The sequence below is a fragment of the Sordaria macrospora genome, chromosome 1, assembly GCF_033870435.1.
Source record: "Sordaria macrospora chromosome 1, complete sequence".
Taxonomy (NCBI): domain Eukaryota; kingdom Fungi; phylum Ascomycota; class Sordariomycetes; order Sordariales; family Sordariaceae; genus Sordaria; species Sordaria macrospora.
In genome coordinates, this window is record NC_089371.1 from 644,871 (window position 1) to 659,227 (window position 14,357).

A 14,357-nucleotide genomic window follows, 5' to 3' on the forward strand; every position below is an offset into this window, starting at 1 on the left:
TTGCCAGAGGGCTGGGGAGGAAGTCCAAAATGAGCTTAGCTGAGGTTAATCCTAGCAGCTGTTGATAATCTCATGCATCAAGGTAGGATAGAGTCAACTCTGCCCACCGCCATGGGCAACGAAGATCGCCGGGGTGGAGAACCGGGACTCCATCATGGCCCAGAATTGGTTAGGATTGCGGAAAAGCTTGAGAAGGACCTTGCACGAGCAGGGTCTCTCAGCAAGGTCATCTCCCAGACTGCCCATTTCGACGCACCTCCCGAGGCCGGAGCTAGAATTTTCACATGGGGAGGTGTCCTTCTCGGCGGATATTTGGGCACACTCTTTTTGAAAGCCTATTGCATGAAGTCATAAAATCCCAACGAAGCTGGGTCTCCCCGCCCCATATCTCGGTCCCCTTGCTGCTCTGGGAATGGGGACGGTGGGGGATTCGCCGGGGAGAGAACCACATGGAGAGGAGAGGTGAAGATCCCGCCCTATGCCTGAGCAGGAAAGAGGGAGTGAACATTGCATTTGTAATTTCGCAGATTCGAAGCTGTCAACCTATCAGCGTTCAGCTTTTACACCGAGCGGGCTATTGTCGTGATTGATGTTGAAGGATGATAATCCCAGGCGCTTCCTTGATAGCATCGTGTCTGAAGCCAGCAAGCTATCACTTTACGACTTTGTGTCCTGATGCTTCCTCTCGACCAACTTGAGAATCAAGATCACTGTTGAGCCTTGGAGGCTAGACTCGGTAGTCAAGAATTAAACTCGTGTTGTTGCGACCTCAGATCAACGAGTGGCATACCCGATTCTGGCTAGGTGATAGCCAAGAGATGGTGGGTAGCGCAACCACCCAATCTCCCCCGCAGTTGCATGTGGACCGCCAAACCTGTTGCTGAGGTTCCTGAGCCACAGCAACTGACGACGATGGCGATTGGTCAGTTGTCGCCTCGCCGAGGCAAAGGCCAGCTTTGCAAGCGGTTTCTCTTTTGGCATATGATCTGGCGCCGTCCCATTCTGTTCTGAGCACAGCTTCTTGACCAATTTTCTTGCATTTCGTTGACCTTTGCACCGCCAGCACGTCTTGGTGTCGTTTTCGCTAGATCACACGAGGTTGACTGGGCTGATGCGAGCAATAAGCGACCCTTGGCGATGTATGTGTCAATCAATATTGACTTCAAAAGCGGAGATATCGTCAATGGACTCCACGGTTTCGGCGGACGGGGTGGCCCGGTCTTACCCCGGATTTTCCCCGCAAGACCGGAGATTGGATGGGGCTTGTCAAATCCGTCATCTCCGCCCGTCTCGGGGATCTCTGGGCACCGAGGGGTGCAACGCTGTCGCCGGCCCTAAGCGGCACAAACCGTTGGGAGAACGGTATATTTGATGGTTTGTGCAGCGACTGATGTGCGCGCGACCGTGGAGCGTCACGGACTGATGAATAACCACCAAGCCGGCTCTGACGTCAACCTTCACCCCGACAGTCACTGTTGATTTAAAGTTGTGATTCCGTCGTCGTTCTATGCTTACAGTTCTGGCGAAAGGTTGTTGAGCGCCAGCCGCAAAGTAAGGGATGAAAATGGGTAAAGAGACGGTAAAGAGACGTTGAAATGGGGTTGGATCAAAGGACAAACAACACCACGGGAGAAAAGTCTGTTTGTTGTTGTTGGTTTCTTGAATGCCGAGCGGGCGCGACCCGTACTTAGAATTGACCGCTGCCAAGCCGGCGATTGCCAGTCACGCCCATCGCCGGCAGCGGTACCTTCCGGCCTGACAAGGCCCGGTGAGACGGACTAACAAAGAAAAGGGAACGAGCAATCCGGCCGGCCAGTGACTCAACCGGTCCGGTTCCGAACTAAGCATAATGTCTCCATCTGACATCACCCGGCTGCCTAGCCAAGGCGGGCCGGTTTGTACACGAAATAAGCATACGCTTACCACAAGTGAGCGGGTAGTAAGCGCGTTTCCTGTACAGCACCGACCGGCCAAGATTTATGTTTCCGATTGAACCACTTTCTTTGTAACGCCCTGTCACCCAAGCAAATGGAATGCAATGTTGAGGTGTGATTCGATTGACTTTGACAGCTTGGAGGTTCCCCTCATCTGAAGGATTCCGAACTCCGTCCTGTCAAACTGTCAGTCTGTCACTGCGATTCTGACAAGGGAAGTCGGCTTTTCCCCCGCACATGAGGCACTGGTGATGCTATGCTCTCCACTTACCTGATCTATTGATGATAGTACACTGCAGAGAAGATAGTTTTCATCGCATCATCACTTCTTCAATTGCTTTTCGCAGCAGGTCATTCAAGTAGTTTATAATTCATTGATCGCCGTTTTGACTCTTCGACTTTCTACCACATCGCTTCACCCACATACTTTTTTGCATCTCAGACTCTGCTAACCTCATCACCACATCCCTCCCCGCACTCCCGCGATATCACCATCACCATCACCAACATCACCATCATCATCACCCACATCACCATCATCATCACCCACATCATCATCATCATCATCATCATCATCATCATCATCATCATAACCAACATCAACAACCATGGGCTCTAACAACGCCTACGGCGGCGAAGAGGAGATCAACGTCCTGATCACCGGCTTTGGTGTAAGTCACCTGCATCCCCATCCCCATTACCCTCCCACTCTGTTTCCCCTTTTCCCCTTTTCCCACTTACTAACCGCCATAACCACAGCCCTTCAAACAAGAATACCCCCACAACCCATCCTGGGAAATTGCCTCCCGCCTGCCCGCCGTCCTCCCCTCCCTGCGCGCCAAACAGCCTTCCACCGTCAAACCGCCCTTCATTCCTCGCGTCAACCTGTACGTCCACCCGAAACCGATCCACGTAGCCTACAAAACCGTTCGCGAGCTGGTGCCTAAACTGTGGGCTCGCAACTTTGCCGATTCCTCCTCTGCGCCCACCACTGCAGAAACAACTTCCGAAGAAGAGCAGGAGGCCCCTCGAAAATCCAAATATGACTTCGCAATTCACATCGGCATGGCGGGTCCTCAACCACGCTGGGCAATCGAGCGCTTAGCTCACCGCGACGGATACGCCCTGCGGGACGTGGACGGGGAGTTTTTGCGAGATAAGGATAATCAGCTTAGGGACGATTGGGTGTGGAAGGGGTGTCCGACGGAGCTGAGGACGGATTTGGATTTGGATGTGATTCTGAAAAAGTGGAGGGGGTATGCGCCTCCTGAGTTCCAGCAGAGCTCCAGTCACGGTACCGATGGGGCTGGGGATAAGGCTGGGGCTATAAATGGGACAGAAGGTAAAGGGAGGGGTGGAGGAGATGGAGGTAAAGCGAAGGGGCAGGGGCAGAATGGAAGTAAAGATGGTACCGGGGCAGCCAAATGGTATGGCAACGACATCAAAGGCGCCAAGGGGGATAAGCTGGTGATCAGTGAAGATCCGGGGAGGTATCTTTGCGATTTCATCTACTATAGCAGCTTGGCGGAGCTGTACAAGCATAAGGCCGAGAGGAAGGTGGTGTTTTTGCATGTGCCGTGTGAGATGGGCAGGGATGGGGAGTATGTGAGGATTGGACAGGAATTGGTGTTGGGGTTGGTGAGGAGTGTGGCGGAGTGGCTGGTTGATGAGAAGAAGAGGAGGGGTGGTTTGAGGTGATGATGTGGATAAGTTGGATGGCGATTGGGGGTAAGTGGTGAAGTATAATCAGCGGTTTGATATTTTGGGACTGTGAAAAGGAGATGATTGTGCGATACACAGCGTTTCATGGATTATAAGTTACGAGATACAAATAGGAACCAGCGATTACACTACATTATGAGACAGTGATGGTCAAAAAATACTGTCACTCCCCACCCATATTTACTACACTGTTGGGGGTGACAGTATTTTTTGACTGTCAGTTTACCTTCCGCTGTTAGTTGATCTCCCTTTAATCATTACACACGGAATGGTTACCGGACCCATGAACATAAAAGGTCAAAGTGTTCTGAGAAACTCATGCACGACGTTGAAACAACTGGATCTTAAATGCTCTCATATAAAATGGTATCTAGCGCTCTTTCTAAACAAGTCTATCCAAAGCTGGTGTAAAAACGTCACCCTCATCCATCTATCCCCAATCCTATAATTTCTCTGCTCTTCTTAAAATTCAGGGGACAGTAGTCAACTTCTTGGGTCTCTGGCTCACCGGCGCACGGAGGTACTGCAGAGGACCCTTGACATCAAGACCAAGATCATCCGCAACAGTGAGCACAAACTCGGGCTCCCTGAGGAACTGCCTAGCAACAAGAACCATATCGGCCCTCGTTCTAGAGCCGTTCGAGCCCTGCACGGGGACCTTGCCGTCCTTCTTCTCCTGAACAGCCTCCTTGGCGATCTCAGCGGTGGTGACCATGCCGACGGCGCCAATCAGTAGCTCCTTGCCGGCCTCCTGCACGGCCGCGCGGATCTGCTCGGCCAGGTCGATCTGGTAGTAAGTGTGGATGTCGATCTTCTGGTCCTTGTTGTTGCCGCCGGAAGAAACGTCGAGCAAATCGATGCCGAGACCGGGGAGGAGCTTGGCGAGCTCGATGGTCTGCGGGAGATCCCAGCTGGGCTGGCCGGTGTACTCCATCCACTCGGTGGCGGAGACGCGGAGGAAGAGGGGCATGGTCTCGGGGATGACGGAGCGGATGGCCTTGGTGATCTCGACGAGAACGCGGGTGCGGTTCTCGAAGGAGCCGCCGTAGTTGTCGGTGCGCTGGTTGGAGATGGGGGAAAGGAACTCGGAGATGAGGTAGCCGTGAGCGCCGTGGATCTCAATCACGTCGAAGCCGGCCTTGACGGCACGGATGGCCGCGGCCTTCCACGCCTCGACGAGCTCCTGGATCTGAGCGACGGTCATCTCCTTGGGGTCAGGGTAGGTCTGGTCGTTGTAGCTAATGGCGCTGGGACCCCAGACGTTCTCGGGCCAGCCGCCCTCCTCGGGCCCGCAAATCTCGGCCTTGCCGCGCTGCAGGTGCCAGGGGGCCTTGGTGCTGGCCTTGCGGCCGGCGTGGGCGAGCTGGATGCCGGCCTTTTGGCCCTGCGAGTGGATGTAGTCGACGATGCGCTTGAGGGGCACGATCTGCGAGTCTTGCCAGAGACCGGAGTCCTCGGGCGAGATGCGGCCATTGGGGAGAACGGCGGTGGCCTCGAAGATGGTGAGCGGGACGCCGCGCTGGGCGAAGGCGCCGAGGTGCACGAGGTGCCAGTCGTTCATGTGGCCGTCATCGGCGGAGTAGGTGCACATGGGCGCAACGGCGAAACGGTTCTGGAGCTCAACACCACGGATCTTGAGAGGGGTGAAGAGGGTGGGAACATCGCCCTCGCTGGTCTTGAGAGCGGTGCCGGCGGGAGGAGTCTGGGCCGGGGTGTAGTAGGGAACACCCTGAGCCGCAGGGGAAGCGGTCTTTCTTTGCTGAGGGCCGTTGACGGTCATCTTGGTGATGATTTTGTTGATGTAGTTGGTGATGGTGGGGTATTACAGAGATAACCGCACAGGGATGGATAGACAAGATGGAAAAACAGAAACGACAAAAAGGGCAATGAGGGAAGAAGGGCAGTTTATGACATTTATACTATTCCCCGTTCTGGGAGGCCAAAAGCCATAGGTATATGAAAACGCATCGTTATTGCCGTCAAGGTGCCCTTGTTGGCGACTGGAGATGATGGAGCACCGGAGTGGAGATCTCATTGTGTTGATTACAAACCAGTGAAAACCACACCCATCAGCGACATCATCGGTTTTCCCCTTGCCCAGCATCGGGGGTCCCTTAGGATCTCGCAATGCCCGTTCCATCCCTCCAAAGAAAATACTGTGAGAAGATCTTGTCGAATCCGCATTGATGATGATGGCGCAATTTCCAATTGGCCAATTCCGTTCTTGCGGCTTATCGCATGCTGGGCGGTTGAAGATCCGCCCGCGATGAATCATCAATTGGTTGCTGAGTGAGAAGACGGTTAGACGGTTATGGAAATCTTCAGATGGTTCTTCGAACCCCCAACTGACGGGAACCCGACTGAAACCAGGCACGAACGATGGATGAATAATTCCCCGTGGTACAAGTGATAGAACGGTTCAAGTTGACAATTAGTGTTAAACCGCTGTCGACTGTCGTACCATCGCAACGGCAGTCCGGACTACTCCGGAGACATTTTGGGGTTGGAAACCGGGACTCCAACCTAACCAAAGCCACTACGTCGCCTAAGGTGGGCGGTTCTAGCGGTTGGAGCCATCTTTTTTTTTTTTTTTTTTTTTTTTTTTTGCGACGGGACTTTTGTCTCTCAAACAGTTAATGCGGTGATAGCCAATCGCAAAGACTGGAGGAACTGCGTTACCAAATCGGCGCATCAACGGGTGAGATCTGGTCCACTGTGACGGTAACGTGTAAATTTTTGAGGCACCAGGGGCGTATTAGTAATCCGCCACCATCCCGCATGAACGCCGAGAAAACAGCGCGCACGGAAATACCGGGAGTCCGGTGCCTGCCCGGGGGCCCCGGTTTGTGCCGTCACTGCCGGCACCACTCACCACTCACCGTCTCTGCCGCCGCCGTCGCCCAACTCCCCGTCCAATGACGGACCCCGGAGCAAATTCCGTTCTACTGGTGACCGCCTTCAGTTTCCATTCCGGGTCCGTTCAGGTTGGAAAACAGCATGGAACAACACCACTTAATTCCGGTCGGTGACGGTTGTCTGTCCAACGCCAAACCCCTGATAAACATGTTTCCCAAATAGGTAGACGTATAATAACAGAACAGAATGGTAAACAATAGAGGTGGATATCATCATCTATTTTGCACATTTAACAAGGCATAAAAATCGTCTCTAAATCGAAAATCAAACAGCTGGCGCGTCACAAAACCCATACCCGCCAAAGACACAGCACAACGCCTTTCACCAACCGATCAGCCGACCGACCCACCGTCCCTTTACACCCAACGGATATCTTAACGTTTCTCCTTTTGATCCTTTACCTCAAAGGCAGCTCCTTAGTCTCACCAGCGGCGGGCTGAGCCTCACCACCAGCAGCAGCGGCAGCCTCCTTGGCAGCCTGCTCCTTGGCCAGTCTCTCCTTCTCCTTCTTGGCCTTCTTCTTCTCCTTCTCCTTCTCCCTCTGTAGCTTCTTGGCAGCAGCCTTCTCGGCCTCAATGGCCTTCTGCTTGCGGAGCTCCTCACCACCGTAAGCCTCGCGCCACTCCTCCAGCTTGGCAGCGGGGATCTGGGAGAACAGAAGCTCAGGGGTGCCGATGGGCTCACCGGCCTTGAGGATATCGGGGTTCCAGGTGTCGGGGATGACGACAGGAATGTCGGTCTCGCCCTCAGCAGCCTTGAGGCCGATCTGGCGAAGGATAGACTGGGCGGTGCCAGGCATGTAAGGGGTCAACACGCCAGCAATGAGGTGGAGAAGGTTGAGAGCAAAGTTGATGACAGCGTTGCAGCGCTCAGGTTCCTCGGTAAGAAGCTGGTTGCTGAGCTTGTTGTCCTGGAGCAACTTGTTACCGACGCCAGAGATGCTGAGTACGGTAGCAAGACCGGCGCGGAGCTTGGTACCCTTGACCTGCTCGTTATACTCCTTGAGGAGCTTGTTGATCTCCTCCTTGTACTCGTCAAGAGACGCGATGGGAGTCGCGGGGTACGCAGGGACCTTGGCGTCGAGCTTGGCCTGGCAGAACTTGACGACACGCTGGCACAGGTTACCGAGGTTCTTGAGGAGATCGTTGTTGTTGGAGTCAATGAACTCCTCCCACTTGAACTCGGAGTCACCAGACTCGGGACGTCTGGACAGGAGGTAGTATCTCCAGACATCGGGGTCAATGCCGGTATCCCTAGCGTTGTTGCCAAACACACCGACGCCCTTGGACTTGCTGAACTTGCCACCCTCGTAGTTGAGGTACTCGGTCGTGGACAGGTGGTTAACCTGGGTCCACTTCTCCTTTGTACCCAACTGCGTGCCGGGGAAGATGATGGTATGGAATCTGATAGACCGCGTTAGTCAAGACCTTTGTAACTTAGGAGTAACATGCGGGGCACATACGGAACGTTGTCCTTGCCCATGAACTGGTACAAGGTGACGTTATTGGGGTTCTTCCACCACTTCTCCCAGTTCCTGCCCTCGAGGTTACCCTCATCGGTGTAGCACTTGGTAATGGAAGCATAACCGATGCAGGCATCGAACCAAACGTAGAAGACCTTATTGGCATACTCTTCGTCAGAGAGACCCTCGAGGCCCTTGGGGACTGTGAAACAGCGTGTTAGCTATGGCCGTAAAGGACCGCAACAAGGACACAGCGCATAGACGTACTGGGTACACCCCACTTGAGATCTCTCGTGATACCACGGGGCTTCAGGCCGTTGTTGATCCACGAGCGGGTAATGGCAACGCAGTTGGCGCTCCAGCCGTTCTCAACCCTGTCGAGCCAGGCAGTGATCTCCTTGTTGAGCTCGTCCAATCGGATGTAAAGGTGCTTGGTCTTGCGCCTCTCGGGGGTAGAGCCGTCGAGCTTGCAGCGGGGGTTGATGAGCCAGCCGGTACCCTTGCTCTCGTCTTCGCCGGCAGCATTCTTGTCGGGCTGCATGGGGTCGAGGAGGTTGCCGCAAGCGTCGCACTGGTCACCGCGGGCGCCGAGGTCGTGGCAGATGCTGCATTCACCCTCAACGTAGCGATCGGCCAAGAAGGTATTGTGCTCGGGGACGGCGCAGAAGGCCTGGGTGGTTTCGCGTTCCTCGATGAAGCCATTCTTCCAGAGCTGGGCGAAGATCTCCTGGGTAATGCCGGTGTGCTCGTCGGTGGGGGTGCGGCCGAACTTGTCGAAGCTGATGCGGAACCAGTCGTAGACATCCTTATGAAGGGCGTGGTACTTTGCGCAAAGAGTCGCGGGGTCTACGCCCTCGGAAAGGGCCTTGGTCTCGGTGGCGGTGCCATACTCGTCGGAACCGCAAACGTAGAGGGTGGGCAGGCCACGGGCGCGGCAGAAACGGGCGAAGACATCGGCAGACTGGAGAGAGTTGGGTCAGCGACAAGGTTGTGGATGAAGCCGGACGAGATGGAGGTTGTTATGGGATAAGGCGACAGGGCGCAGAACAGGGAGGGAGGAGCGCAGAGCAGCCAGCGCATGTGGAAGGAAGGGCGCAGGGTTGGCTGCAGACAGAGAGGAAGCGAAAGAAAGGTGTAAACCTACCAGAACGCTACCAATGATGTTGCCCAGATGGGGGACGTTGTTGACGTAGGGCAGGGCACTGGTGATGAGGATGTTCTCCTTGCCCTCCTGGGGCAGGACTGGTCCGTTTTTGCTGGCCATTTTTGCTGTGGTGTGGTTGCGATGTCCTGCTGTCGCTGGGCTGGGGCAGTTGGGACTCGGCGACAAAGATGAACTCGGAGCCGCAAACAGACGAAACTCCAATCGCGACAGGAAGTGGGGTGAGTCAGAAAATGAGGGGCACCGGTGACCCTAACCCTGGGGTGAGTGTCGTCTGAATAAGGTGTCTCAAGCCGTGCCTTTGTCCGATGCCGCCTCTTCCATTTGATCCCTTCTCACTTCAGGTTGCCGTCCCTTGATTCCGTTGTTCATCCCTTGCCGCCGTCACTTCTTTGACTTCAGCAACAAGCCCATTCTATATCCAATTGGTGCTTGCCACCAACAAGCTCAACAAGCTTATTTGAACGTCCGTCGTACAGCGACACGGTTGCTTATTTCAACATCAGAAAATGCGGATACTAAATCCAACGTCGTCTGCACATCTTCAATCCAGGTATCACGCAGTCACCGCGTTGCCGCTCACTTCCCACCCAAAATCCATACACGTGTAGGCCGACAACCGGACAGACAGTGGACTCTGGGCCTAGAACAGGGGCAGCTAGGGGATCGTTTCAGGGGTCGCCTCCCCAGGCCGCGCTCTGACATCTGGGGGTGGATTCAGCCCCAAATGCGGGGGTCTCGGCTGGTGCCGACAGGGTCGGGGCTCCGTTCTTGGCTCTCCTTCAGGCACTTCTTCCCATTTTAGGATCCTGCCCAGCAACTTGAAACGAAACATCCAAAATCAACATGGAACGCGACCATGGAAATGCAACCATACTATGGCCAAATCTTGAACCATGGATTCTTATCAACCGGGCACTGCCTCTTTTTCGTTTCTTTTCCCTCCCCAGTAAATAACTGGATCACCAATGTGGTTTAACCAATGTTTCGAAACATGGAACTCCGGATCGCGGCTCCATGCCCGACTGCCATGGACCAAGATTGTCGTGATCTTTGAGTAGGAGTTTTGTATACATACTCAGCTTTCCGGTAGCCAACGAGTCCTTGGGCGATCTTCATTCATCCAAGCCACCATGTTTTCAAAGATGAAGCAAAGCGCCAGAAACTCAAGGAGATCCTCAAGATCGTAAGTTACCAGCCTAACCATGTGTGCTACGCAAGACACGTCCTCTAATCTCAACAGCCGTCTGGGATCTGAAATGGTTCAAGTCCTCGTTGGCAAAGAGCAGCGCGACTTCCAAATGCACAAGAAGCTCCTCTGCACAACCAGCACATTCTTCCGCGACCATGTTGAAGCCGCCCAGAAAGAAAGCAACCGGACCGACTCCGAATCCGAAGATTCCGTTCTCTGGCTCCCTGAAGAGTCACCCGAAGTGTTCGAACTATTCATCGTCTGGCTTTATGACCGGCGCGCCTTTCAAGCATACGTCGACAGCGGCATAGAAAAGGCCTCGAGAGACCGAGCGTCTCCCACCTCCTCCCCCAGCCGATTATCTCCTGCGCGACAATCCCCGTTTCGAGTCGGAACTACCCGACATGCGGAAACATGCGGTGGTGACCGGCGCACCCTCCGTTGGAATCTTGTTCGTCTGCATCTCTTCGCCGAGATAATAGACCTCCCCGCTCTACAAGACGCCTCGATGGACGCCCTACAGGATATGTACCTCCGCTGCGACTGGGATATGTCACCGGGGTTCATAACCTTCCTGTACGGGGACTGTTCGCTCGACAACGCAGTCAGGTTGCGCAAATGGGCCGTGGCGATGTTGGCGTGGACGCTGCATGGCGGAGATGGTACGTCAAGTCAGTTTGAGAAGCTGTTTGCTGTGTTCCCGAAGCTTAAAGCGGACTATGGCATTCACTTCAACAAGATGGCGGCGAGCAAGGCCGATATAAGAATCAAGAACCCTCAGTTGAGGCTCCCGATGAACAACCTGAGGAGCGAAGAGCGTTTCTTTGGGTTCAGACAATGCTCGTTCCATAGCCATCGGTCGACGGTTGGGGAAGGGGTTTGTCCCCATTTGGTTACAGGGCTGGAAGGGACAGATGAGGGTAGGTCGACCATAATGGGCGACGATATCATTTCTGAAGAAGATGAAGAGGAGCTGGAGGGAGGAGAAGGGAGTTCGGATAGCGAGATCATCACGCCTGTGTGCGACATGGAAACTTCTTTTCTGGACCTCTCATAGAATGAGCAAAGCGTTCTGGTTTTCTGGAGTTCCGGTTAAGGGTGGCTTCTGGAGTAACATACTAATACAACTAATACATCCTGTTCGACCACCGATCTGAGCATCTCTGCCAGAACAACCCACTTCGAGAACGCTCCTCTCGTTGTCTTCGTTCCTTCTTCCTTCTTGATTTTACCCCGCAGCTAACTGAAATCTGTCTCATCAGCATTGAGTGATCGTCATGGTTCCGAAGGCTGAACGATAATTGCCAGGGCGGGATAGTTCAGAAGAGAAACCGAAACCGATGAGATTCAAAACAAAGACACAAGAGAAACGTCAATATGAGCACAGAAGGTTTTCTGGGATTCTCATCTGTGAAACTCGATCAATAGCCTCATTGGTTCGCGCCAGATTCGAAACCAATCGCGCCTAAAACAAACCCTTGTGGTAAACCAGAGGCAAAGATCGATGTTGTCATCCTCAATATGAGCACAGAAGGCTTTCTGGGGTTCTCGTCTGTGAAACTCGATCAATAGCCTCATTGGTTTGCGCCAGATTCGAACCCAATCGCGCCTAAAACAAACCCTTGTGGTAAACCAGAGGCAAAGATCGATGTTGTCATCCTTAACTGGGACATTGATCGTCGAAAACGGGCGAAAATGTCTCTTTGGTGGTGGTTTCTAACTGGGTCAGTGGTGGTTTGTTGCTGAGTAGAAAGGTTGATACTGTCTCGCTGAGCGCCTAATTGTGTTCCCTGAAGTCGTCATTGACGGAGCTGGGCATAGGAGGTTGGAAAGACGATGGAATCTTTATGCTTTGCAGTAAGGTAAAGAAACGTGTATATAAACATCGTCGTGGTTCGCATTTCAAATGCTAATTGGAATCATCATCAACAAGTTCTCAGGATCCGGATCAGTAAGCAGCACCATCACGAACAACAACACCCATTATCTTTGACATTATCTCAATCATTCCACAATGAAGTTCACCGCCCTCCTCCTCGCCACCGGCATCACCACCATCGCCGCCATGCCTTGGTCATCCAAGGCCAAAAAACCCTCCTCAGTTTTTGAGGACATCACGTTAGTCATCACTCGCTCCCTTGTCACTGCTGCCCAACATCATCACCTGCCAATTCACATCGCTGCCTTATCAGACCAATTCCCCTCAGTTCCCCTCAATTCGATTTCAATTTCAACAAAAGCCTGCATCGTGCATTCCCATCACGGGCATTCCATACAGTGTAATCCCACCGTGTGTATCCAGAGATGACTAACAGCGTCGCATTTTCCGCATTTTTCGCTTCTGTTAGTCTCCGCATCGAAGTCGTGCCCAAGAATCAACAGCATCAGAGCCTCCTCTTTTCTGCTGCTGGTGCTGCTGCACCTAAAAAGTCAGGAAAGCAAGACCTTGCCAGCTTCTTGGAGGACGGCGACGATGAGAAGCCTGATATTTGCTGGCTGTTGTGTGCGGGTCAGGAGTTGAAGTGTCCTGAGGGATGGGTGAGTTTTGGTTCCAATTTTCGTATTATTTGGTTTTGGCTCCTGTCTTGTTGGTTTAACTTCGTCTCTTATCTTGTTTCATTTGCCCCTGTTTGGTGTTCACTTTGTTGTGTCATTTTGGGTGTTTCTTTTCAAGAGTGTCGGGTATTTTTGTGCAAGACTTGGCTAACTGTTTGGTGTGTGTTTCGTGGAAAATGTAGCACTCAAAGCAGCTTGGTGATTGCTGGACTTGCTGCAAGACTATCGGGGAGGACAGCTTCGACTTGTAAGATTGCCTCATGTCGCCGGGGTGAGGCTAGGAGTTGATTGCCTGCGATCTGCTACTTAGTACTCAGATGAGGTTGCTTGTTGGGAGAATGGGGGAGCAGTTAGTGGTGGTGCACTGGGATGATGGGAGAGGACGTGACATTATGTGTTTTTCGTTGTGAAATACGGTGGTAAAGGCCATGTCTGGCCATACACGGAAGTCTGATGGGCAGTTCGTGGTGTTGGGAAATGACGAGGTCTAGGTAGGTAGGTGTTGAAATTTCGATTAGAGGTAGTGGCCATGTAGAACCGGAGAGGTGATCCAAGATGCCTTCGGCTTTGCAGTGGGTTATTTGTACGACCATGGTCCGTGATTTGTCTTGTTTCTTGTGTCGGCCGCCTTTAAATGTTACAAATTGAGGAAAAGAAGAAGAAGGTGAACGAAGAATTGAACATTTTCAGTTGTGATATGAGTTGTAATGGGTGTTTTGTTAACTGGGCGCGGGTGTTCTCACGTGATTGTTGGCTTGTGGTTCTTGCCCGTTTTCCGCGGTCATTACTGCCTTCTAGGATTGAGAAAACATAATGCCAAGTCTTCTACCCTTTGCCAAATTGATTGCTGACTTTATCTAATTTCTATAGGTCTGGGGTCGCGTACCATTTCCGAGTGTCCAGCCTATGTTTCGAGATTGTCGAGAACGGGACTTTTAGTGAGGCATCCAAATGCGGGGCAACGTTCGGTTTGTCTGCACCTCAACACCCAAGCCTTCGCCTCGTTCGTGCTTCCTGCGACTCGACGTTGTGATCGCCAGACGTACGACCGAGTATTCCTCTGGTGATTGGCTGGGATATCAATGAAGCTGGCGGACAGGGGGTGGTGGTGACATCGACCATGAAATTCCGAGAAATCGCAAAGGCGCTAACCGCCACCACCACTTTCTTATTTCGACTACATCCCGTCAATGATATCTGTCCGCACTTCGACAGTACAGCCATCAAGTCTTTTGGTATTCTACTCTCCTTCAGCTGACTGGACTCTCTACAATCTTTGTGTGTCGCTCAGTCAATGATTCGCATTCATCTATCAGCAATTTGAGCAAGCCTGGACAATGGATGCCCCTCAACTCTGCCTACCAGTCTCAGACCAGGACAACCCGGCTTGCAAAAAGAAAGAGGCTGCCACAT

General features: G+C 52.9%; 5 protein-coding genes across 5 annotated transcripts; 3 read left to right on the forward strand and 2 right to left on the reverse strand.

Annotated features, from left to right (window-relative positions):
* The first annotated feature begins 2,150 nt into the window (after positions 1-2,150).
* Positions 2,151-3,826, forward strand: SMAC4_05193 (uncharacterized protein). Its single transcript, XM_003346947.2, has 2 exons — positions 2,151-2,605; positions 2,694-3,826. Exons 1-2 carry the CDS (start codon positions 2,543-2,545, stop codon positions 3,630-3,632), a joined length of 1,002 nt encoding a protein of 333 aa, XP_003346995.1. The 5' UTR covers positions 2,151-2,542; the 3' UTR covers positions 3,633-3,826.
* A 192-nt stretch (positions 3,827-4,018) lies between these two features.
* On the reverse strand, positions 4,019-5,436 carry SMAC4_05194 (uncharacterized protein; the record flags this gene model as incomplete). Its single annotated transcript, XM_066090245.1, has 1 exon — positions 4,019-5,436. The coding sequence occupies one exon, from the start codon at positions 5,434-5,436 to the stop codon at positions 4,126-4,128; it is 1,311 nt and encodes a 436-aa protein (XP_065945479.1). The 3' UTR covers positions 4,019-4,125.
* Positions 5,437-6,765: 1,329 nt separating this feature from the next.
* Positions 6,766-9,361, reverse strand: SMAC4_05195 (uncharacterized protein). Its single transcript, XM_066090246.1, has 4 exons — positions 9,179-9,361; positions 8,302-8,995; positions 8,035-8,236; positions 6,766-7,975 (listed from the first exon to the last, which is right to left on the reverse strand). Exons 1-4 carry the CDS (start codon positions 9,296-9,298, stop codon positions 6,970-6,972), a joined length of 2,022 nt encoding a protein of 673 aa, XP_065945480.1. The 5' UTR covers positions 9,299-9,361; the 3' UTR covers positions 6,766-6,969.
* Positions 9,362-10,401: 1,040 nt separating this feature from the next.
* Positions 10,402-11,617, forward strand: SMAC4_05196 (uncharacterized protein; the record flags this gene model as incomplete). Its single annotated transcript, XM_003346950.2, has 1 exon — positions 10,402-11,617. The coding sequence occupies one exon, from the start codon at positions 10,402-10,404 to the stop codon at positions 11,443-11,445; it is 1,044 nt and encodes a 347-aa protein (XP_003346998.1). The 3' UTR covers positions 11,446-11,617.
* A 708-nt stretch (positions 11,618-12,325) lies between these two features.
* Positions 12,326-13,512, forward strand: SMAC4_05197 (uncharacterized protein). The gene is made up of 3 exons (XM_003346951.2): positions 12,326-12,506; positions 12,737-12,926; positions 13,127-13,512. Exons 1-3 carry the CDS (start codon positions 12,403-12,405, stop codon positions 13,193-13,195), a joined length of 363 nt encoding a protein of 120 aa, XP_003346999.1. The 5' UTR covers positions 12,326-12,402; the 3' UTR covers positions 13,196-13,512.
* The last annotated feature ends 845 nt before the right edge of the window (positions 13,513-14,357 follow it).